The sequence below is a fragment of the Podarcis tiliguerta genome, assembly GCF_965153285.1.
Source record: "Podarcis tiliguerta genome assembly, chromosome: Z".
NCBI lineage: Eukaryota > Metazoa > Chordata > Lepidosauria > Squamata > Lacertidae > Podarcis > Podarcis tiliguerta.
In genome coordinates this window covers 45054816-45080317 of record NC_139553.1, presented here as the reverse complement: position 1 = coordinate 45080317, position 25502 = coordinate 45054816, and the positions used below count along the sequence as shown (strand labels likewise).

The 25502-nt window shown below is 42.7% G+C and overlaps 2 protein-coding genes across 8 annotated transcripts in view; one reads left to right on the top strand and one right to left on the bottom strand.

Moving 5' to 3' along the window:
• LOC310669022 (coagulation factor IX-like) lies at window positions 1-12668 on the top strand. Its single transcript, XM_083422489.1, has 8 exons — window positions 1-144; window positions 5518-5681; window positions 6623-6647; window positions 7901-8014; window positions 8612-8740; window positions 9530-9744; window positions 10943-11057; window positions 11419-12668. The coding sequence occupies exons 1-8, from the start codon at window positions 78-80 to the stop codon at window positions 11967-11969; spliced, it is 1380 nt and encodes a 459-aa protein (XP_083278615.1). The 5' UTR covers window positions 1-77; the 3' UTR covers window positions 11970-12668.
• Window positions 12669-12720: 52 nt separating this feature from the next.
• Window positions 12721-25502, bottom strand: part of MCF2 (MCF.2 cell line derived transforming sequence) — a 71733-nt gene continuing 58951 nt past the window's right edge. For 5 of the 7 annotated variants that reach the window (XM_083422424.1, XM_083422425.1, XM_083422423.1 and 2 more), the window contains 7 exons: window positions 25252-25330; window positions 24324-24387; window positions 23312-23418; window positions 22780-22892; window positions 21905-22017; window positions 18628-18728; window positions 12721-15219 (listed from right to left, as the gene is read on the bottom strand). In XM_083422424.1, the coding sequence (XP_083278550.1) occupies window positions 15179-15219; window positions 18628-18728; window positions 21905-22017; window positions 22780-22892; window positions 23312-23418; window positions 24324-24387; window positions 25252-25330 (618 nt within the window). In that variant the 3' untranslated portion in view covers window positions 12721-15178. The remainder of the gene's footprint in view (window positions 15220-18627; window positions 18729-21904; window positions 22018-22779; window positions 22893-23311; window positions 23419-24323; window positions 24388-25251; window positions 25331-25502) is intronic. The other 2 variants (XR_014506966.1, XR_014506967.1) reach the window with 1 other exon arrangement.

The following is a 25502-nucleotide window of genomic DNA, read 5'->3' as shown; positions in this document are numbered from 1 at the left end:
CCCTTTGGACCCCTTAAACTGGTGGCTCCTAGTCCACAATACATTGTAAGCAAAGCAGATGCGCTGCTTTTAAGAAAATGGCAAATAGCTTCATCGTGCTGGCCATCTGTCTCCTGGGATGTCACCTCCGTGGCGAATGTGCAGGTGGGTTCATTTTAAACCGAATGAGACCAGGGTCCAGTAGGCAGATATGCGATCAATAATTTACAAGGGAGGAGAAACATTTCACTCTTGTCAAATGTTTTTTATGTATAGGATCTTTTTCTCTTTTTTTATGTAGCTGCCAGAGGAATAACATCTGTTGACCCAACTTTCATTAATTTAAAGAACTGAGGAGTGGTGGTGGCTTCATATAGCCTTCAGTTCACAGTGTAATTAAATTAAGAAATGCAATATCTCGGTGCACATTTTGACAGATATGATTTAGCGCCTGCCTACTGTTTTATGAGTAGCTTTGATTTGTTGATAATTTTAATGTGCTTTCATTTTTTAAAAATGATACTTGCACTGTATTTTTTTATGTATATTTATTAAAACATATATATATTTATATACCACTATTCATTACAAAAATATCAGAGTTGTTTGCAATTGTACAAAAAGAAGCCTGCTACAAAAACCATGTAAAAAAAAAGTTGAAACCAGAAATCAGCAAACTGTTGTAGAAAGATGTATTCCTAACTGCCTTCATAAACCTGTGACCAAAGAAAAATTTCAGGTGACATTTAAACATTGAAACAGAAGGTACCTGTTGAATCACTAGAGGCAGAGTATTCCACAGGACTCAGCTGATAACAAGGAAGGCTGATTTTCCTCTTGTCAAATGTGCCTCTCTGACTCAGAGGACAACTGACTGCATTCCTGCAGACGATCTTGGCGATCAAGTTGGGATATAAGGGTTCGGGTAGTTGCTTAGGTACTTTACCTGTTCAGGGCTTTGCAAATTATTAAAGGAACTTGAACGTGGCTCGGTAGTAGATGGGCAGCCAATGAAAATGTTTTAACAATGGTGCCTCATGATATCCATCAGATGCCCTCTTCAGCAGTCTGGCCTCTGCCTTCTGCACCAGCTGGAGTCCTGGGTTCTGGCAGAAGAAAAAACAATTAATATAAATAGATTAAACAAGGAAGAAGAAATTGTGACAGTTCCAATTAACCAGAGCCTGCAGTGTTGTGTTTAGAGTGTTGGACTAAGACCTGAGAGACCAGGGTTCAAATCTCCGATCAGCCGTGAAGCTCACTGGGTGACCTTGGAGTCAGTCACTCAATCTCAGCCTAGCCTAACTCAAAGGGTTGTTGTGCAGATAAAACAAGGGGGAGAACTATGTGTGCGACCTTGAACTCCTTGGAGGAAAGGTGGAATGTAATAATAATAATAATAATAATAATATTTTTTTAAAAATTGCATAGACAAATAATGATGAATGAAAATAAATATAATTATGTCCACATTTGGCATATAAGCCTGAACAGATATTTAAAATGCAATTTGGGATATTTACAGGGAGTTCAGGGAGTTCACCTTAAAAAATGAATACTATTTTGTGTGGTTATTTCAAATTTGGCAGCTGATTCAAACCTTGTTTATGGAATAGATTAGGAATACAGTAAAAAAAAAATGCATAAAATGTACTTTGATGCTTCCTTCTTCTGCATTTTAGGATGTGCATCCAGCTGCATACTTCAAGCACAATTCAGCCAGAGTTATACATGTTTAAGTCCTGTGGCTTTTGATGGATTTTGATGGGCAAGTTAAACTCTTGCTTGAACTTGTCCCACTGAAATCAGTGGTATGAATGACCACATAACTAGCTGTGTGGCTCATTCCTTAGCTTTGGCAAATAAGTCATAGGTCACAACTGGGAGTTTAATTATTACCTTAGTGAGAGCAGAGAACACAGGGACTGAGGGAGCCTCCTTCAATAGGATTCTGTATGGCCAACTGCCCTGGATTGTGACAGTTCTGTTTTTTACAGTTCGTATCATGCTTATGATCTGTGCAACCATCCCCTCTGTTTCCGAAACAGGGTTGCCATATTTCAAAAAGTTGTTAAGCTTGGGTGGGTTTTGTTTTGTTTTTGTTTTGCCAAAGAAGTTGTTGCGGGCTTTTTTGTGAAATCTCAACGACAACAGAAATGAGTTTTTATAGCTGCCACGTGGCCGGATCTTCCTCAAGCGATTTCCACCCAAATGCTCCTTTGGGGTGGAGGTGCTGAATACTGGCTGTGTCTGAAAAATTCCAGACATATGGTAACCCTAAGAAGACAATGCTGTTATACAGCCAATTTGGAGGGGGGCGGGGTGAGAGGGTCTGGTGTAGTATTTTTATCTACCCCATTTCAAGAAGGAAAACACTTCTCTCTTTTTTTATATAAATATTTTATTAAGTTTTACAGAAAAGATGAAACAACATATAATGAACAAACCAAAAAAGAAAAAATATATATAAACAGTTACACAACACCAAACAACAAAAAAGTATCAAAGAAAAAGAACAGAGAAAAAACAACAGAAATAAAAACAGTTTTATCTTCATACTGTTTCTTGCTTTAACTTATTTCTCCGACTTCCCCAGACCTCCCTTTCCTGTATTCCATATCATATATTCAGACAGCAAATCCCTTTCCTCTTTCTTAATTGATTTTTATCTTAATTTAAGTATCTTAATATAATTTAATCCTCTTGTATCTTAAAATATTAGATCTTTTGAATTTTAGAACTTTTTGCTAATAACCTTTTACATTCAATCTGATGTCATTCTAACATTCATTAATCTTATAATACTTCTGTAAGTAGTCTTTAAACTTCCTCCAATCTTCTTCACTGTCTCTTCTCCCTGGTCTCTGATTCTGCCAGTCATTTCAGCCAGTTCCATGTAGTCCATTACCTTCATCTGCCATTCTTCTAGGGTGGGTAACTCTTGTGTCTTCCAATACTGTGTGATGAGTATTCTTGCTGCTGTTGTAGCATACAAAAAGAAAGTCCTATCCTTCTTTTGCACCTGTTGGCCGGCCATGCCCAGGAGAAAGGCCTCTGGTTTCTTCACAAATGTGTACTTAAACACTTTTTTCATTTCATTATAAATCATTTCCCAAAAGGTCTTAATCCTCGGGCACGTCCACCAAAGGTGGAAAAAAGTACCTTCAGTTTCTTTACATTTCCAACATTTATTATCAGGCAAGTGATACATTTTTGCTAACCTGACTGGGGTCATGTACCATCTGTATATCATTTTCATAATGTTCTCTCTGAGGGCATTACATGCCGTAAATTTCATACCAGTGGTCCATAACCGTTCCCAGTCAGCCAGCATTATATTATGACCAACGTCCTGTGCCCATTTAATCATTGCGGATTACATTCCTCATCATGTGTATTCCATTTCAACAGCAAGTTATACATTCTTGACAAGATCTTAGTTTTGGGTTCTAGCAACTCTGTTTCCAATTTGGATTTTTCCACCTGGAAGCCGATCTTTCTATCCAATTTATAGGCCTCCATTATCTGATGGTAATGGAGCCAATCACGGACTCTATTTTTTAGTTTGTCAAAACTCTGCAGTTTCAATTTATCTCCATCTTGTTCTAGAATCTCCCAATATTTTGGCCAATTGGTCTCCATATTGGGTCTTTTTAAAGCTTTTGCTTCCATTGGTGACAACCACCTTGGGGGGAAAACAATTCTCTCATAGATAAGCAGCGGAGACCCTCAGGCCTGGATGGGGGCAAATGCAACCCTGCATGTATCTCAATTCGGCCCTCAGATTCTTCCCCAGGCTCCACCACTCACCAGCCTTGCCCTTGAGTGTTTCTGCCTGGCTGGAATGTGTCCTTGAATTGCAACCATGCCTTTTGCTTGTCAGAGTGGATGGAGAGAGGAATGCAGTTGAATGCATCCCCCTTTAAAAAGGTAAATCACATATTTTGCTCCACCCACTTTTCCTCTGACTCCACCCACCACTTACATGTGGCCCCTGGAAAGCTGCCTGTGAGGGATGCAGCCCCTGAGGCGAAAATATTTCTCCACTCATGGAATGGATGTCACAGGTTTGCATTTTCAACACTCCCTGGTGTTGCAAACTCTCTGCAACCAGAAGGCCAACACTGAAGCAAAGTGGCTGCACTAGAATCTCCCAGCCTGATGGAGTCGCTTTCTACTTGCAGAGCATTTTTGACACATAGGAGCAGTCTGAACTGGTATCTCCAGTCTGCATTCTGAACTAGATTGGGCTGGTCTTCTTCCACCTCATTTTACTGCACTCAGCCTCAGTAATCCTTACAACACACCTGTAAGCTAGGGTAGCATTAATGGTGTTGGCATCCATCTGTCTTGGGACACCTTCAGGGGTAAAGTCAAAACTGTTGAAGAGTTACAGTGCCTGCTGCAGCTATAGACACCAAAATGAGAGAGACATTTTTTATTGCAGTGGGGCGTCTGGTTTCACTGGTGCAGATGAATCATGGTTTTTCGTCTCTCTGTGCCCTCCCAGCAGCCATTTCTCCTATGGTCATTGCTGTAGATGCACAACCTGACTGTCTGTCTCCAGGCACTGTGTCTGCAAGGGGGGGGGGGTTGATGTAGCCAGCCTTCATGTCACATTTGCAGACATCTTTGTAAAGCAAAGCTGGTCTGCGAACAGGCCTGGTGCCTGAAGAGAGGTCCCCATGGAGCTCATCCTTGGGGAGCCTTCCATCCTCCATTCCATGTACATGACTAAGCCAGCATAGATGTTGCTGAGACAAGAGTGTGAACATGCTGGGAATGTGGACACATATTGCCTGATACTTGTTTCTGCCATGTGATGCCCCAAATCTTCCTGACACAGCACATATGGAAAGCATCCCAGCCGGTGTAAATTGCCCGTGACTATAAAGCTGTGTGCTCACCGCACAAGCCTGGTAGACCTTCATCTTGGTATTGGTCATCACATTCTCCCATATCCTTTTGGAGAGGTGAGCCATTTCCATCGCTGCCTTGCCACTTGTCAAGCTCAGGGTCCATGGAAAGGTTAGACAGGTAGACAAAACTGTCTACCACCTCAAGGGTGTGATCACCAGTGCTGATACCTAGTGTGCTGGCAGTGTCCTGACCCAAGAGGCTGGTCTTTGTCAAGCTGATGGCGAGACCAAACTCGAGGCAGGCTTGGGCAAAACAGTTGATGAGTCTCTGGAAAACTTCCTTAGAGTACACTGTCAGGACTGCATCATCTGCAAACATCTCAGTCGGGATTTGAACCCAGGTCTTAGTCTAACACTCTACCCCTGGCACTACACTGGCTGTAATAATGTCTTGCCTACATCCATCCAGGTGAATTTGGGACTGTGGTGAGATTTGAGTGGTGAACCTCTTGGCTTTTTCTATTTACCAGCAAGTCTCAACCTCAAGAACATCCAAGCATCCAAACAGCCATGGCTTTCAAAAGCCATCAATTGTCCCAGGGACCCTGGTTAGTTATTATTCCAGTTAATTCTTTTGCTCATTTCGCTCTCTGACCTGTTGCTTCTTTGCAATTTGAAGTTTTTATAAAGCAGGATGAGGCGAATGCCGTTTTGCCACGCTACAAAAGGTACAACTCTGGGCGGCTGGAAGAAATGGTTCAAGGAAACCTCGAGCGCGAGTGCCAGGAAGAAAGATGCAGCTATGAGGAAGCAAGAGAAGTATTTGAAAATGATGAGAAAACGGTGAGTTCCAGTTATTGGAATGCAAGATCTAGAACTTCACCATGGGTGTGCAATTGAAAAAAGAACCTGCTATGCAATCTAGAGCTGTTTACAAGGAGTCTTGTGAAATTCTTCATCCTACTGACAGGCAGATTTTTTTAAAAAAAATTCTGAGCAGGTTGGACTATTTAACTGAATTTCTCCCAACAGGAGGAGAAATTCTCCCATAGTTTGTTGCAAGTTAGAAAGAGCAGCCTTCCCAAAATGTCTCTGTGTGAGAAAGGTTCCACTAGTGTGATCTCACTGAGTTCAATGGGGCTTTTTAGCAGGTAAGTATGTACAGCAGCCTTAGTGTGCTTTACCAAACCTCTTTAGTAAAAACCTAACCTCTATGATTCTGTGCCAAGGTATCCAAATTCTGTACTTAGAAAATTTTGTGGCCTACAGACAAAGTAGATGTATGTGAGTCCCCTTATTTTCCACATTCTGCCACTTTTACTTTTTTGCATAATTATTATTTTGCTGGGATAGGGAGTGAGAAGGGCTTGAGCCCTTCATTGGCTTCTGAAAAGCATATTTAGCTGCCAGTTTAGCTTTTGCACTTAGTAGGCACAACACCTCAGGCTTTAAAGGATGCCTTAGTTTGGCAGCAATGAGGACTAGAATCCTGGTTTGCTTTTGAACTGAAAATAGAAGCTGACTTCCACAGCAAAAAACATAAGATGTGGGTTCTCTGTGAATGTACTATCCTGATTATTTTTGACTGTAGATGATTAGAAGGAGTTTGTTATGTACTCAGTCATGGGTTAAAGGCATTGACATCACCCTTGTGCATGATTTGAACCCATAAATCGGTGCTGGGTTTGGATCATTATACAAATGTTATATAGATGGCTTATATACGTTACTTGCTTTCCTGCTTTCATTTTCATTTGAATTCAGCTTTACCATATTTCTTGCAGATGGAATTTTGGAAGGTATACCTTGGTAAGTAGGCTTTTTTAAAAAATGACACTTCAATTGCATTGCAGTACTTTATTCTCAAAATGAAACAGTTGCATTCATGGAAAGGGCCTGTAAATGGAAAGTGATTGACTCCTGAGTTTTAGGGCACTCTGTGTGTGGGATGTGTGTGCGCAGGGCCTTGCAGAGCCAGGCAGAAGCCCCGGGCCAGGTAGATAAGGTGCCCCCCTTTTTTTACCCTGGGGATAACTGAAGTCTTATAAATAAGTAAGTATATAAATATTCTGACCACGGCCCCCTTTGGAATCAGAGACCCGGGCCAAGTGGCCCATATGCCCCCCCCCCCGTCTGGACCTAGGTGTGTGTTCGCTTTTAACATACTGTTGTACAGTTGCATGCATAAGGTCTGTCGCTAACATTCTGAAATTCAGACAGAGCAGAACCCGAAAGAAACCAGCATATTGGAAAAAACAATAAAAGAAAACTGGGGGAATCCATTAATTCCTACCTGTAAGATGTTAATTTCCCATCTCTCTTTCCCACCCCCTCCCTTTTTATGGCCCGTTGGTAGAGTCCATGCCAAAGGTCCCTTGTTCAGTCCATGACATCTGCAGGTGGGTCTGAAACTCTAGAGAGAAACTGCAAGGCAGTGTGGACAGCACCGAGCTAAATAGACCCATGATCTGGCTTTGTAGAAAATAGCTTCCTGGATCTAATGCTGTATTTGGATTGGGATAATAATCCTTGATACTGGATTATTGCAGCAATGCACTTTATGTGGGGCTGTGTTGGGACAGGTGTGGAACCTCCAGCTGGTGAAGAATGCAGTGGCGAGACTGCTGATAGGGACAGGCAGCCTTGCAAAAATATTTGTACTGACTGCCCATAGGTTCCTAGACTAGGTTCAAGGCTCTTATGCTGGTCTACAAGCCTTCAACAACTTGGCCTTCATCTCTGAAATAATGTAGAGAAGCCCTGCGTGTTACAGAGGCCTCACTAGCTTCAAATTAGTAGAGACACACTAATGGTCCCTCTTGCTGGCAGCTTTTAGGAGCTACAGGTGAAGGCTGAGTGCAAGGTGGGGACTGAAGGTGGATAAACGTCCCCAGAAGAAGAAGCACAATTTGCCCCCCCCCCGAGATACTACTCCTACCCTAACACCCCCTCCACCCCGTCTTTTTTGCTTATGCTCTAAAGTACATGATAAAGATGGGTAAATAGCAATGTAACTGTTGGATAATGCAAGTTCCTATTACATTTCCTTCTTCTTTTCCAAGACGGAAACCAGTGTGACTCAAACCCCTGTTTGAACGGAGGTCGGTGTGAAGATGATATCAGTAACTACATATGCTGGTGTCTGGGTGGTTATGAAGGAAGGAACTGTGAATTAGGTATGTTAAGAGGGAGTCTATCTCTGTTGCACAATGCCATAAATCAAGAGGGTGTTAAGCAACCAACCATTGTCGAGTATGGTAGTGTGTCAAAGGCCCTATCTGCACTGCACTTTTAAAGCTGTATGGACACCACTTTAAGCAGCCAGGGCTACCCCCAAAGAATTCTGGGAGCTGTAGTCTGTTAAGGGTGCTGAGAGTTGTTGGGAAACCCCTATACCCCTTCAAAGCTACAGTTGTCGGAGTGGTTTAACAATCAAATCCTCTTCCCAGAGAGCTGTGAAGGGATGAAGGAGGACTTTGGGGACAAGCTTTGAGGGGAGGGGGAGGGGTCTTTTGGGCAAGGCATAAAAGGGGTTGTGGTTGGCAATGGGGTGAGATGTTTGGTGGGGTTGGCGAGCAACATGAGCAGCAATGGCAGGCCCTAGTAGAAACATAAATGCTGAAGTCATTTTGTAAGTTTTCCTGTGTGAACCATCCCTTAATGTTGATCAGTGATGGGACTTCTTCATTGTCTCCATGTTCTCCACCCTCCACAGCCCTCTTCTGCTCTTAACCCATGATTACATTTTCTTCCCTTTACCCCATTGCAATCAGATGCTACTTGCTCCACAAAGAATGGAGGTTGTAAACAGTTTTGTAAGAATGGCCCAGGAGGGAAAGCATCCTGTTCCTGTGCTTCTGGCTATAGGCTTCAGGATGATCAGAGGAGCTGTGAGCCAACAGGTAAGTCTCCTTTTTGTTACAGCTTTATTAAAGTTTTGAGCTGTAAATCTCCCCCACACTCTACATATTTAATATTTCAGGCCTCTGTTCCTGTCATGGACACATGTTCCACCAAAATAAAAAAAAAATGCACATTCTTTCTATTTGATGTATTTAAGATTGGGTGGAATGAGTGCTGTCCAATAAGTGCTTGCTACCTTCACACTAGAACATACACTCATCTGTTTCATCACCTCTAGTGGGCTGTGGCTGTTCTATTTTTAAAACCTGTAAGGCATGAACTAGATTTGTCCCACCAACCTTCCCATTTGACTTTGCATTTTGGCAAAGCTACACCCACCTACCTTTCCTGTGGGATAGGGCAGCGTTAGGCAAGAATATCTTTGCAGGCACAGGACATGCAAAGCCCCTTGTGGAGTGTGGGGAGGCGGAATCTCCATAGGGCTGCAAGCCTCTTCCTCCAAAACAGTCCTTCCAAAACTTGGCCTAGCCTCCAGTTCCGAATCCCAGTTCCTGGCTTCCATATGGCTCCCGTATGGTTCTCCTCCAGCATCCAGCCACTAGAGCACATCAGATTGGGGAAGACTGCTTGATGGAAAAGGCTGCTCAAAGAAACCTTTGCCCTGAGCTACCAGAAGTCAGCCAAAATAACTAATCCCTGCCTACTGAGTACAGTGTCAAAACCAGCAAGTCATTACTAAGCAAGAGGCATTTGTCTGCAATGCTATTGTGGGCCAGAGTCCCCTCTGCAGGGGTGTTGTTGTCTTCTTCTTATTTTGTTTCCCCCAGTGCCCTTCCCATGTGGAAAGGTCACAGCTCAAGAGGCAGTAAAGAAGCTCACCCGCTCAATGCCAAATACATTTGACGACTGGTTGCTCACCAACACTACGGATGACCTTGAGGAGGAGTCAGGAGACAATGCCACCCAGGTTGTTTCCAAAATAGGAGCCAGAATTCGAGTGGTTGGTGGCATGGACAGCAAGAAAGGAGAGATTCCTTGGCAGGTACTGTAGTTATCATGGTTGCTTTGTCATCTGGGGGTGCCTAACCTTGCAACTTCTTGTTCTTGTTCGCCATTAGGAAATTACAAAAAGCTAGTGTGGTTCCTTCCAGATGTTGCTGTGCTGCAACTCCCATCATCCCTCACCATTGGAATGCTTCCTTGGGGCTGATGGGAATTGTAGTCCACCAACGTCTGGAGGGCACCATGTTGGCCATACCTGCTGTAATGAACACTGGGCTTTAACTAATGTAGGAGGAGGGAAGCAACTCCTACAGCTAACCTTTCTCACTCTGAAACAAACCTGTCACCCACTCAGCACAGCTGAAATCAAGGAAAAGTTACTCATCAAATGTACAAACTCATTCCTTTTCTCTGTTCCACTCCTTAGTTTAGGGCCACAGTAAGATGGATTAGTCCTTGAGGTGACACAAAGCTCTTTGTTATATTTAAGGTGTCAGCGAGTGTCTGAAATTCAATTACTGTTGACATTTGCAAGGGAGAAAGGACAATTCCAGACACATTTTGTGAATGTCCCCAAGTCACATGAAGTCAGATATTGGCCTGTGGGCAAGGGACTGCCCACCTCTGAACTAGAAGCAGATGTTTCTTGGAGAGACTAGATATTGTATGGACGATGTACAAAATGCTGTTCAGATGTGCACATTCCACAACTCCTGTTTGAGAATGTGCATATTTGCCAGGCAATGTGTACCCTTCTCATGGGCACATTCTCCATGAGGCACAGTGAATGTGTAGAACAGCTGGTTGATGTGCACATCAACCACCCAACTCACATGATAACATACATAGATCTATAGGTATTTTCCCTTTCGCAGGGTGCCAGCAATCACATCCTGGTAACTATCAAGAGAGGCAAGCATCTCTCTGTGTTCAGGGGCACTCACACAATGTAGCTATGGTCAAAATCACTTCTGCATGTAAAATTTCCATAGCCTTCTGGATTGGACAATGGTGTTCTGTTTCCCAGGGTGCCCAAACCATAGCACATATGTACCAGTAACGTAGACAACAGACATGCTGTACGCACAGTTCTCCAAGCCCACTGCTCATAGTCCTGTTCTTTGCTATCAGGCAACCTTCACCTTCCCTTTGAAAAGGAGTCTCGCCCAAAGTTGAGTGGGTCTCCAGGCTGGTTATATAAATTTCCCATGGTCTAGTCCAGCCTTCTCTGCATGCAGGTTTATATCCTCAACGAAGAGCAGAAAGGATTCTGTGGAGGCTCAATCGTCAATGAGAGATGGATCGTCACTGCAGCCCACTGCCTTGAGTATGTGCCCCACACTGTTGTGGCAGGTAAGTCACGGAGTAATGTTTATGTGAGTGCTGTGTTCCTCCTTGCCATATTTTTGCCAGAGCAGGGACGGGGAACCTCAGGGGTATTTTCAGAAACAAGGAGGCAGGAAGAGAACAATCCAAGCTGAGTCCAGGTTTTTGGTCTGGAAAATACCTGTGTTTCCGTTCCTATGCGTCCAACTAGCCCATGACATCAAACATGAAGGCAAGCAGATGGGGGGGGTGCTGGCTGAGGTTGGGGGGGGCAGTGCCCCTATGTGCTCTAATGGATCAGCCCCCTCTTCCATTATTATTATTATTATTATTATTATTATTATTATTATTATTATTACTTTAAAAGGATGCTTTGGCTCTTTATCAGGTGAGCATAACGTCAACATCGATGACGGCACTGAACAGCGTCGCCGGGTGATCAGAACGGTCCCCCACCCAACCTACAACGCTAGCAACAAGTACCACAATGACATTGCCCTTCTTGAGCTGGACTCGCCGCTGGAGTTCAACCAGTACGCCGTTCCCATTTGCATTGCGGACAAAGAGTTCACAAACAGCCTGCTCAAGCACAGCATCGGCACTGTGAGTGGCTGGGGGAAGCTGGCGTTCCAAGGACGGCTGGCTAGCATCCTACAAGTTCTCAAAGTGAAATACATTGACCGGCCAACCTGCCTAAGGAGCACCAGGTACCCCATCTTGCCCAACATGTTCTGTGCTGGCTACTCAGATGAAGAGAAGGATACATGCCAAGGGGACAGCGGGGGCCCTTACACTGCAGACATTGAAGGCACCTGGTTCCTAACGGGGATAACCAGCTGGGGGGAGGAGTGTGCGAAAAAGGGCAAATATGGCGTCTACACCAGAGTTTCAAAATACATTAAGTGGATAAAAGACATGACAAGTTTGAATGCAAATTAACCCAGAGTTGTGATAGGGGGAGAAGTTTTGAAAATCCTTTTAGATTTGCATTTCTCCAAATTTTCCAAAGCAGTTATCTCCAGCCAAACGTACCTGTGCGGTAGGGTAATATATGCATGGGAATGGCAAATATATATTCAAGAAAATAACATTTTAAAAAACGAGAGCATTTGGTGAAATCAGCATTAAAATGCTGGTGGATTTTCATAAGGAATCCCTGCCCCCAAAGAGACTGCAAATTAGAGGTGTGGAAAACTTTATTTTAAGATTGGGAATAAATGAGAAACAGGGAGAAATTGAAAATGACTGATTTGCCCATCCTTGCCGAAATGTATTCCAAAGAAACATATGATTGTGGGAAGGGAGCAACACATATAACCCCCCTCCCAAGCCCCCGTTTTTAAAAAAAATAGTTTCACAAAACTGAGCACACATCTTTTAGAAAAGTATTTACAAAGGAATTGCTACCTAGAGGTAGTGTTGGGCAATGGGTAGAATATTTTGCTTGGATTACTAAAACGAATGTTAATTATCACGGCTGCAGGGATTTCAAACAAGACACATCCCTACCTGTGGTGTTTAAGAGTAAAACACAAGATTTTAAATGTATTGTGGAAAATTAGCACAGCGGGTGCATTAGAATGCAATCAGCATTCAGTGTGTTTATTATGAAACTGCAAATAAAATACAATGTAAAAAGCTCCTCTGTTGTTAATTCAAGCAGCATAAAACTCCACACAAAATGAAAATGTCTCATATATATATATTTTATTTAACAATGTTTATAATTCTTTTTAAATATAGATTTAACACATTTTTACAAGTACATTTACAGTATAATTTCTAGGCAGGGCAGAAACCCTTCTGGTTTAGTTTTGATATACATTTTACAGCTCAAGTGGTAAACCCAGCTACTCTTAAGGTGTCGTCAAAGATTTGTGCAAATTTTTCCAAAGTCCTAAGAGTACAATCCTAAAAGTGTCTACTCAGAAATAAGCCCAGCGGATCTTATTCCCAGGTCAGTGGGTGCAGGTTGTAGCTTAAGACTGTACATTCAGGCTTGCAGAACTAGCCAGCTTCATAAATAAAATAGTGCACAATTCAGAACTAGAAAGACACAATTAAAAGGCCAAGGTGTGTTGTGGTTGCCAAGACAAAGTATTTAGGTGTGGAGGTTTGGGTTTTTTTTTGGAAAAGTGATCTCCACAGCATGACTGGCTTCTATATGGCAGTAGTCTACAATAAAGAGTAAAGAAAAAAGGAACCCATTTTATATCTAACTAGTAAATAATGTAACTTTGGATGGTGCTTTATAGAATATCTGTTAAAACAGTCCATTTGGAATTCTCACAAGGGGCCCGCATATTCTAGAATCCTGCCATTGATTCTACAGTGTTGTTTTCTTGCAGAGTGGTGAACAAGCCAACAAATGGCACTGAACAGAACAACAGAATTGCAGAGTCAGAAGGGACCCAAACCACCACCTAGTCCAGTGTTTCCCAAACTTGGGTCTCTAGCTGTTTCTCCCCTTGCCCCCAATCGTCCCTGACCACTGGTCCTGCTAGCCACAGATGATGGGAGTTGTAGTCTAAAAACAGCTGGGGACACAAGTTTGAAAAATACTGATCTAGTCCAACTGCCTGCAATGCAGGAATTGCAGCTAAATAATCCCTGAAAGATGGCCATCTAACCTCTGTTTAAAAAACTCCAGTGAAGGAGACTCAGCCACCTAATATATCACACAGTAAGTATTAGAATTAGAGGTGACTATGAAATGGATGGTTGGAGGAGAGAAACTATCCCCGCCCCCAATACACACATTGCCAGTGTTTTTCGAACTTATGTCCCCAGCTGTTGTTGGACTACAACACCCATCATTCCTAGCTAGCACAACCAGTAATCAGGGATGGTGGGAGTTGTAATCCAACAATGACTGGGGACCCAAGTTTGAGAAACACTGCATGATTAGGCTGATGAAATGTGTGCTAATGCACTGTGGCAGTACAAGCTTGGAATCTGTGGTTCAGAAAGCCAAGTCTGATTTTTTTTAAAAAATGTGTTTCTCCCCTTCACATTGTGGTGCATAAGAAATAATAATATTATTAACTGCAGCTTACCGAGACTGTATCAGTTCTTGTTTGCAGGCATGCAACCAAACACCTGTCTTGAGCCGTTGTGAGTAGTGAGGTCACAACACCTACCCTGTGTTTATTGTTCCCATATGAAATTTGAATTACACACATTACGTAGAACTACCTGTATGGACACATGAATGCTAAGGGCAGAGATAGAACGAAGAAGCACAACAGGAAATAAATTATGTAAACTTCATTTTTAAAAGAATGAAAGAGAGGGGACATACTCTATCTCTCCTCCATTCCAGCATCACGTCATTCTCAATAACAATGCTGAAGAGTACAGTCTTAGCACAAAGAAGAACATTGTTTTTTTAGTGCAAACAGGGACACTGAACTCAGTTATGGCACGTGTGTTCCCCCAAAAAATCACAATGTAAACTTGGACACTTACTAGATCACCCAGGAACTCCAGGGAACCCAATGGGAGTTCTGACAATCTTGAGTTGTCAAATATGATCTTGAACCACATCCTACAGATACCCTGGGCTCTGGGTCAGAACCTTAGTGCAAAAGGAGACTCCACTCCTTCGCAACAGTATTGCATCATCCAGCCTGAAAGATGGTCATATGTTGTTGAGATATATTTATGCCTGTTCCAGAGGGGCAACAACCAATGAACTAGAAAACAGCTTATTGTGACTATGTGGTCTAGACCCAACTGAACATAGGAAAGTGCAGCCAACCGCAGTGGCATGTGGTTGGGAAACACATCTTCAAGAGGAAGCATCAGGCATCTTAATAAAGGCAAAAGAAACCACCCAATTAGTTATTAAATGTTGTTCAATGGATGCCATGGAGAGGACGGGGAAAGTCCACTTCATGTGAAAACAAAATGGTACCCTATTTTCCATTGGTGGAAGGAGGTGGGAATTAAATATGCAAAAAAACAAAAATGACTTCTACTGATGGCCATGGGGAATGTTGATGGAGCTGTGATGTGCTGCAGATGTTGATGGATGACAGATAGAGAGGTGGATCTCCAGCCATGGGTAAGTCCTCCCTCTTGAACAACCACTTCAAATCGCCACTGCAGCATTCAAACATGACATGATATGAGTTCTCCCTTTAAATTCAGGGGGAGCTTAGCTTTCTCGTCTTATACACGGCAGCGTCTATAAAGCAACAAAGAGCAACATTAGCATTAGGAGGAGTGTATTCCAAGAATACATAGGTTCTCACGACCATGCAGCTTATAACTCCTCCATTCCCGAAAGCACAAGGCAGCGTAGGACACTTATGGAAAGGAACAAGCTGGCCAGAGGTAGGCTGCCTTCTGAAAGCCAGCAAGAACGAACAAATAAGAGAAAACTCAGTTCAACAACTTTGCATTCCACAGACAAGTCACAAATCATTAAGGCTACATAGACACGCAACTTAAAGTGCATAAAGAGTGCAATCCAGTGCATTTAAATAGCTTTGCAATTTGACTGGTTGAGGTTCTGCTACAATTCCTTTCCCCCGAACAATCCCCCACCCAGCCCCTCAATAATTGCAAAATATTATCCAGCACACTTGTGAAAAGTGGAAATAAACCCATAGTCGTCTCCAGCTGCTCAGGGCAGACCCAGCGCAATTAATGGACCTACGTTCATCATGTCCATTCATTTCAATGGGTCTACACTGAGTAGAACTGGTGTTGGGTGCAACCCCTCCCCTAACCCAATTCCAAACCACCAAACACCAGCTAAAAGGCAAGTTCACTTTGTTAACACAAAGCTATTGGCCAAGATCCTCCCAAAAAACAAAACTCTTATCAGAGATTTAATAAACTGGCACCAAACTGGCCTATTAACAGCTGTCAGTTCCCAGAGGGAACAGACCCAATATTCCCACTGAGATGCCATCAAGCTGGTCATACTTTCTTTCTTAGGTGCCTTGAATTCTGGACATATCTTACAATGTATTTGTCAAGGTTACAGGCCCTGGTTTACGAATTGCAGCCCATCAGGTGTTGGCTCAACTTTTTCTCTTTTGGCGATTCTAGGCAAGATTAGGCAATCTGCAGCATTTGTGCATTCTTTGGCATAAAAGATAATAAGGTGGGATTCATTTCGAACCATGACCGTTTAAGTGAGAACTAGGACTTTGAGATGCCAGGGCACAAAGACATGGAAGCATGGAATTAACGCAGCGTGCAAAAATTCATTTGAAAGCAGAATAGACAAGTTAACGCGGGGGGGGGGGGGAATCTCTTATTAAAAGTGCTACTTCTTGGTTGAATATGATATAAAGGATGGAGTATAAAGCACGTGGACATGAGAAATTGCTTTACAACAGGTAAGGAACCAGCCACATTTTGGCCAGCAGAACAAGCCATTTGCTTTTTATTATATTCCCACCTTTTCCTCAAGGACCTTAAGGTGTGTGCTTCTCCCTCTCCCCATTTTATGCTTACAACAACCCTGTAAGGTAGGCTAGGAGGCCACCCAGTGAGCTTCATGGCTGAGTGGGGACTTAAACCCTGGCCTCCAAGGTCCCAGTGTGATACTCTTACCATGACACACCAGGCTAGCTTACTGTGTCTACTATGAGCCAACTGAGCCCAATTTATTCTTCCCTGCTTAGAGTTGTCTCCAAGCCAATTATTATGGCTTGTTTCACTCCAAACAAAGCATTTAGATCAGTCCTGCCTCAAACTTGGGTCTCCAGCTGTTGGTGAACTACAACTCCTTTCATCCCTAGCTAGCAGGACCAGTAGTCAGGGATGATGGGAGTCCAACGACAGCTGGAGACCTAGGTTTGAAAAGCACTGGTTTAGATAAACCAAGGTTTGCTCTTAGCTCACCAATCTTACTTTGCATGAGCGAATGGAATCATGGTTCTTTGGTTCAGGTGTAATGGCAAGCCAGCAATTGTGTCATGTTTCCCCCACATGCTAGTGGGGAAGAGTGGAGCCGGTAAGATTTGCTTGTGATTGGTAACTGTGGGTTATGGCTTACTTTGATGTGTAGACACTGCCCATATATCTAAATAACAAGCATTGCCTGCTCTGACAGGCTCCCTATGGTCTCAGGCAGAAGTCTTTCATATTACATATTACCTAATCCTTTAAAGAGGAGATCCCAGGAATTTAACTTGAACGTAGGAAAATCTCAGATAAAGAAATCTTAGGTGGATTGGTTTGGATTCAAGGCTATACCATAGTTTAGCATTACAAGAATGAGCTGCAGTGAACCTTGCAAATCTCTCTCCTCTGTCTGCCCTCAACCCCAGGATAGTAACAAGGTGAAGTTTGGAAACTTTTTCTTCCATTTTAGATTTTAAAAAAAGATTTGACCATGTCATCTACATGCAGACAAACAGTGATTAATCCTAATTATGGGTTAGTTGAAACTAGTCAACTTCAAACCATGGTTTATGAAGCTGGCTCGCTTCGACTAACTATAATTAAGATAAACACAGTTTAGGATTTGTGTGAACCACTAAACAGTGGCTAATTTAAAATGGAAGTGAAGACTTTGGGTCTCCTCTTCCTCAGGGTCATGCTGGAAATGAGGGGAAGTCCTTGCTCTCCTAATGCTAAACAATTGTTTAGGTTTACGTCCTAATGCAACCATTATCTCCTGGCTTTTATCTGCACTTTATCCTCTCCCAGTGTAAAAAACAATAAATTGACAAATGAACCCTTGTTTCAAAAGAGACAGTGTGCCCAGTGACAACAAAAGCCCCTGAATCGTAAGAGGGAAAGAACTGGGGAGTAAACAAAAGGCATCCCATCAGAAACAAAGGTTCTGGCCAAGAGGTGAAGGATTTCAGATATGCCTCTCTGTTGAATGCCACTCCCATTCCGAGACCCACGGGTCTCTGTCTCCACCCATCCTCTGTCACTTGATATTAATATTAGCACTGGATCAAATATATTTTTTCTACTCAGAAAGAAGAAAATAACCTGCAGTTAACCGAGTGCAGAGGAATGTGCAGCCATTACTGGAGCATGGATGAAAAGTCCAGCCTTTCTACATAGAATCAGGTTTTTCACACAGAATCTTAGCTGAATGTATTAGCTGTCATTTTGAATGAGCCAGCATGTTCCTAGTCCTCATTATTTGCAGAGGAAAGTGTGTGTGTGCAAGTTCTGCACACTAGAGGGCTTGAACAGCCCTCTCATGAACCAGGGAACAAGTGTGCCCTGGTGGTTAGTTGTTAAGTGATTACATGTTCGCCTGGATTAGATGTTAAGTCTCCTGCCTTTAGCACTTATTACCACTATTATTATTATTTATTATTATAATTAGGCAGTTCCATATTTGCAAGAAGTAAAATCAAAGTAAGCAAATAAAAAGGAGAGGGAAAAGATTGTATCATACTACTGATAACTTTTCGAAGCAATCCAGATAATTGATTTTTCTCCCCTGCTCAGCGTAATTCAAAAAAACTGTGGCGAAAGCCAGGATTTCCTCTAAGCAAGCAGCCAATGCAAAGCAGCCAGTGCCTCCAAACTCCTGCAGATTCCAGTTCCAAAACAGTTCAGAGTGAGATACGTATATATATATAAATATATGCTCATCATCACAGGATACCTGCATCTCGGGCATGGCGAAAACGACAGTCCCCGAGAATGATTTGCAAACTGTTGATGGGCACCCAACCTTCTGTTCTTCGGTTGAGGTTTTTGACCAGCCTTTTTAAGATGATAAAAGAAAAGAAAAAATATGCATTAGAAAGGTGTGCAAGAAAACAAATGTTTGCATATCTATACACAGCACGCAGGACGACCAAACTAAAGCACAGTTTTATGGCACCTTAAAGGCTAACTCATTATTGTGGCATGAGCTCTCATGGATTTACATTCTTAGGCTCATGAAAGACAATGCAGCCAATGGCTATGAGCCATGATGGTGCTGTGCTCCCACCAGTGTTAGAGGAAGCGTGCCTCCGAATACCAGCAACCACAGTGCACAAATGGGGAGAAGACCAAGGTACTCGTGTCCTCCTTGCTGACTACTTATTCGGGCACCTGGTTGGCCACTGTGAGGTCAGGAAGCTGGCTTAGATGAGCCTTTGGCCTTGCTCTTCTTATGTTCATAAGACTAGAGCCCAGATCCATAAGGCAAAGCCCATAGCTCAATGGTAGAGCACTTGGAGGCATGCAAAAGATCCCAGGTTCACTCCTTGATATCTCCAGGTAGCACTGGAAATTTGGGGGAGACAACAGTGAGCTCTAGGTCCAACTCAGTTTCCTATGGAGTGGGATATCAGTTGCCAAGTGAATGAATACACAAGGAGGTGGGTGGAGTATGTAAAGCACAGAGTTAAATGTCAACAGCATGTTACAGTCTGTGGCAATCCAGTTAGAGCCATCAGGTGTCAAGGAGATAAAGAACTACAGTGGTACCTCGCAAGACGAATGCCTCAGAAGACGAAAAACTCGCAAGACGAAAGAGTTTTCCATTTTCTGAGTTGCTTTGCAAGACGGATTTTCCTATGAGCTTGCGCCTTTTTTTTTAAGCCGCCAATGCATTCCTATGGGAAACCGTCAATACACAGCGGTGTAGAACGAAAAAACTCTCAGAACGAATTAATTTCGTCTTGCGAGGCACCACTGTACACAACTTTTAGAAGACATCTGAAAGCAGCCCTGTACAGTGGACGCTCGGATTGCCAACATGATCAGTGCGGGAAGCACGTTTGCAACCCGCAGCGCCGCGCGTGCGCATGCGTGGGTTGTGGTTCGGGGCTTCTGTGCATGTGCAAAGTGTGATTTAGCGCTTCTGCGCCGAAACCTGGAAGTAACCAGTTCCTGTACTTCTGGATTCAGTGCAGTGTGCAACCCAAAATCACGCAACCCAAAGCGTCTGTAACCCGAGGTATGACTGTATTGGGAAGTTTTTAATGTTTGACATTTTATTACTATTTTTAATACATGCTGGAAGCCGCCCAGAGTGGCTAGGGAAAATTATTATTATAAGTGTGCAGAGTGTAGACAATAACTGGTGAAAGAGCAATAATCTTTCAGCACCGCTGAGTAGTTTAACAATGGCAGTGAAACAGGAAGCTGTTCTCTCTATTCAAAGCCACTTAAGCTCAAATTATATTGCCATTTTCATCACCAATGCTAAGTTTAATTGCTGAAGGTTTGCTTAGCACAGCACTGAGCTGGTTGAATTCTCACAGGCTGTGCTTTTGAATTCCATTCCTATTTAATTCCAGTCTCTCATCTATCTACCTACTATCTACGAATGTATGATATGTGTGTGTGTGTGTATGTGTGTGTGTGTGTGTGTGTTGTGAGTAGATTCAACCAACCTCTTGCACTTGGAACTGGGGGTGGAGATGTGAATGGGACACAGCTGTGGACAGCCTGAGGAAGGACCCTCTGCCCTGTGTGGATTTTCGTAATATTTTGTCCAAGTTTTCTGTTGCTGCTTCAATTTCCTGTACACAAGAAATTGTGTACAGGAAGATATTTTAAATATAGGAATTAAACAACCAAATAGTCAATAAAAGTATGTATTTGGCAAATGAGGAGCACACCATGAAGCGGCCTGTAGTCTAATAAAGCTAATAAAATTTGTTAGTCTCAAAAACAATTACAGTATTTTTTGCTCTATAAGACTCACTTTTTCCCTCCTAAAAAGTAAGGGGAAATGTGTGTGCGTCTTATGGAGCGAATGAAGGCTGCGCAGCTATCCCAGAAGCCAGAACAGCAAGAGGGATTGCTGCTTTCACTGCGCAGCGATCCCTCTCGCTGTTCTGGCCTCTGAGATTCAGAATATTTTTTTTTCTTGTTTTCCTCCTCCAAAAACTAGGTGCGTCTTGTGGTCTGGTGCATCTTATAGAGCGAAAAATATGGTAGTTTCTTTAAAAAATAACATTTGTTAGTTGTGGCTGGTGCCCATTGGGACTGGTATGGTGTAAGGCTGGAGTCCAACAGCAGGTGGCGCCAGAGCCAAGGACTGTCTGAGCCAACTAATTCTGGTTTTGTCCCCATCACTTTCTCTGCTGAATTCTAAAGGGGCAATACTGAGACTCAACAGGGAGAAGCTGAATAGCAATGCCATCCCTGAGCTGGTTGTAAGGAGCAAAGAATGCAGGGGGAAGGCTAAGGCTGGCTGAGGGCAGGCCGAGGTTGGTGGGGCAGTGCCCCATTTGCCACAGTGGACCAGCTTTTCCTGTTTGTCAGTCTTTAAAGGGCGACAAGACTCCTTGTTGGTTTTGCAGCAACACAGGCTGACATGGCTACACCTTTGAAAGAAGTACCTACATATTACCAGATTCAAGAGATTACAGCTCCCTCTTCACTTCTCACTGTTTGTGTGTTGAAGCTATTTCTATACAGCCTTTCATGTAAGAATCACAAAGCAGTGTACCAAAGTTCAATGAAATCACACCGAAACGAAACTCCAGAATAAATAAAACAGCAGCCAACATAAAGCCAAAACAAACACACTGGGCTGTGTCTGGCATTCTCTGCCTGCTATTGGGGAGTGAGTTTCAGTGCTGGTATCGCAGAGGAATCCAGTGTGACAGCTGCACTAGCAGAAACTCATTGCACCACCGATTGTGTGATCTATTTAGCAACAAAGTTATCGGAAATGTGCTTGTGTGTTCTCTTGGGCAACAACATTCCACTGGGACAAAACATTTTGCCAGCGGAACAAGCTTACAGCTGAGTGAATTTAACTCAGTGCTGCGTTAAATACAACCAATTAAGTTATCATGGGAACTGGTATCAACGTCCAGAAAGGCCTGGGAGAATAAATGAGTTTTAGCAGGTGCCAGAATGCCATCAATGTCAACACCTGCCTTAATTGTTGCTGCTACTCCTTGCTGAAAAAGAAGATCTGGGGTGCTCACCATTGTCCTTCTCCATCTTCATGCAATAGTTGAATCACATCCCCATTTTTCACTAGCAAGTCTTCTGAATCGCTCATCTTGCAGTCTGCCAGAGCTTTATATTTTCCTGGGGACTGAGACATCAGGAACAAAGATATGGCTTATTTCCAGAGAGCAGTGCCCGCCTCCCAGGATGCCAAACCTCCCCTTACAAAAAAATAAATAAAGACTCTCACACACTGCAAATCTATTTAGAGCAAGGCCACATCTGCACTATGTGTTTAAAGCACTATGATATCATAACTTCCTGCAAGGAATCCTGGGAACTGTAGTTCATTAAGGGTGCTGAGAGCTCTTAGGAGACCCTTATTTCCTGCACAAAGGTACAATTTCCCTTGGAAAGAGGGGTTTGTTGTTATTATTCAATAACAGGGAGTAGCAGCAGTACTGGGCCCAATGCCTCATGCTCCACAGAGTAGCTTCAGAAATGCACAGTTCCCAGTAACATACCATTCACCTGAAATGAATCTGGTATGTGTATTCTGCAAAGTTGTGTGTCTGTGTCAGGTACTAAATCTGCTATTCAAGTCATTCTTAGATAAATTGTTATAACTGGTGTGTGTGTGTGTGTGTTAGTCAGGTTTTTTTTAAAAAAAAATCAATTGCAAACGGATTTGATATAAAGGGGAGAAACAACAATAAAAATATCAACAGTAATAACAACAGTAGGTTACAGGTACAGAGCCATCACAAAAAAGGGAAAATATAACAGGAGCAATACCAGTTGTGATTCATGGATGTTGGTATTTTTATTGTTAAATCACACCAAGATGTTTTATAGGAAGTGATTCCTATGTGGAAATAAATCAATAAACAGTTCAAACGGTTCAACTAACCAACTGGTTCCCATCTTCTTCTTCCGTGTCAGAACACGTCAAGAAGTAGTTATGGCTGGACCAATCATCAAGTCCTTCACAGATTTCCAAAGAATGGGACATTCCTGGCCAAGCTGCATGGGGAGAAAGAGATACACAATCATCACTGCTTACAAGGTCACTTGCAGAACATTACTACAAAATCCGGGAGGGAGAATCTCCAGCTCCTATCATCCCAAACCACTGGGCCATACTGGCTGGAGATGATGGAAGTTAGAGCCCATCAACACTTGAAGGTTGGGCTTTTTCTGCATGCCTCCTATGGATGGTGGGTGCAACCAGAAATGGGGCATTCATCAGGGGCAGGCACTTGCTTGCCCCCCCCCCCCATATGTAGACGTGTGACCAGGGAAAACACACCAACCTAGCTGGAGAATGGGCAGATGTCCCTAGATACATTTGGGGAAGAAGAGATGAGATTTACACAGGCAACACAGAGAAAATTGCACACTTGGGCCAAAGAATGAAGAAGATGCTATCAAGCTGCACATACGCCTGCTTGGCTTGTTCTGCGGTGAGGAAGCCACGCTCTCCAAGGCCACGGGGCTGGTACGCTCAGAATCGTTTTCCTCTGAGCTTACGGAGGCTCTTGGTTGTTTTCTGAAAACACACAGAGTCTGTTTAGAGAAACTGAAGCAACAAGACCAACCAAACTATGAGCAGGTAATCCCAGCAATACCAATGTGGTATCCATTCCTAAGCATATGCAGTGGGGGGGGTAGGTGCTGATCCCCCCTCCCATTCTGGGTCCTGATGCAATTCCCCCAAGCTCTCCACCAACTTTGCCAGATACAATCAAAAGCAGTAGGTGAGAGTTGTCTTTTGAGCACTTTACATGATCAAGCTGCTATGAAATAGGTGCACTTCAGTTTTTAGCCCCTATAAATGATTCATGTGCTTTATAGTATAGATTTATTAACGGCTATGTATTCCAGGATATACGATGAAGCTGTTAAGAACTATGCGCACTTTAAATTTTTTAGCCTCTGTGAACTTACGTGTTTGTTTCAATATTTTGAAATTGCAAGCTATCATATATCTTCCTTGGCAGAAATGCAGTCTATAAATCCAATCAATAATTTATATACACTTGGTTAGTTTTTGTACCATGCAGTGGCTGCTGGTTATATTATTGCTGGCATGCAATTGCACTGGAATGTTTATTGTATTTGTCATTAATTGATATGGTTTAATGATTGATAGTTTGTTTTATGGTGACTTTAAAATGTTACAATGTCCATACTGAATTATTCAGTTGAAACTGAATTACTATATGTTGGAATTCTGTGTTATGTTTTGAAATTGTGTAGTGTCTGATTGTTAATGTAACGATACACTGATTCACATTTTAGGAGCCACTTGGAGCATATTTATACAGAAAAGCTTCAAACAGATTTAAATAACAAATACATTAAAAATTAAGGAGAGAAAGGATTGAATCGGGTGGAGCCCAGCATCCTGATGTGCAGAAATTAGCTATTTTGTCTCAGGCCCTGCTGACTTACCCATCACTCAGAGGAGGGGAGAGTTGGATCTGGTCTGTACATGAAGGAGGTTGTTGCTTCTCAACTGTGAATATAATGCAAATATGGATTAGCTTTTTGTCATGTATCAGGCGAATGTCCATAAAATTAGGTGATGGAGACCATCAGGTGCCTAGGCCTGGACTCAAAATCCTGAAGCACGTACCGTCCTTGGCTTGATGCAGCAGGCAAATGGTTTATGGACCTCCCCTTTTAACTAGCCCTGCATGCTGGCCTCATTCTTGGTAAATGTGGGTTTAAATTTAAATTTCTCCAGTGCCACCTATTTTGTGGTCTGAAGGCTGGAGAAAGATAAAGCATGCAGATTATGGATGGAAAAAATATTCTATGGATAGAAAACAAATTCTATCTCAATCAGACTTTACCTCAGATTTGCAAAGTGGATCCCCAGTGAGTGTTTGGAGATTTTTCCAGAGGGGAAAGCTAAACTGCAAATGTTTTGAAAGAGCAGTTCATTCTTTTGCCCTTTCTTTTAATTTTCAAATTTGTTCTACAGCATAATTCCATCAATGCCCCATTTTACAAGTTAAAACAAACCCTATTTAATATTTTGCTTTTCAGGTGCAGGCGTTCAGAAGCTGCATGCCAGAATTTGAATTTCTGACCAGAATTAAACTGGGGCAGAACATACCAGGTATCTGAATCCTGGAATAAATGTCAGAATGGAAGTACATGAGTTCTCACAAAACTTTGGTGAGATCTTGCAAGATCTCACTGGAAGTCGGTGCCACACAATGCAGGCGAGAGAGTTGTACTGGTACCAGTGGGGCAGCAGCAGGAGGAGTTGTTTTTCCATTTCTCCTCAAGCGGCAAAACAGGACACACAACCCCTGCTATTCACAACAGGGAAATCCATAAGGTCCACCCTCCAGCCAATCCTCCAAAGTACCTTTGATGAGTTCCTGCTGCTTAAACAAAACCTTTCTTATTTCATTTAGCCATGCCATCTTCAGCTCAACCGTTTGTGCCTGACAGAAGAAGAGAGAACAATCACTTCTCTGCTACCAGAAGTTAAGAAACATGCCCCTCCCAAAAACAACCAAAGGAAGGTGTGGGGAAAAGAATAGGTGTTGACAACCCCATAATTTATTCATCTATTTTGATTGATTGATTACATTTATATACCACCATTTCCTCCAT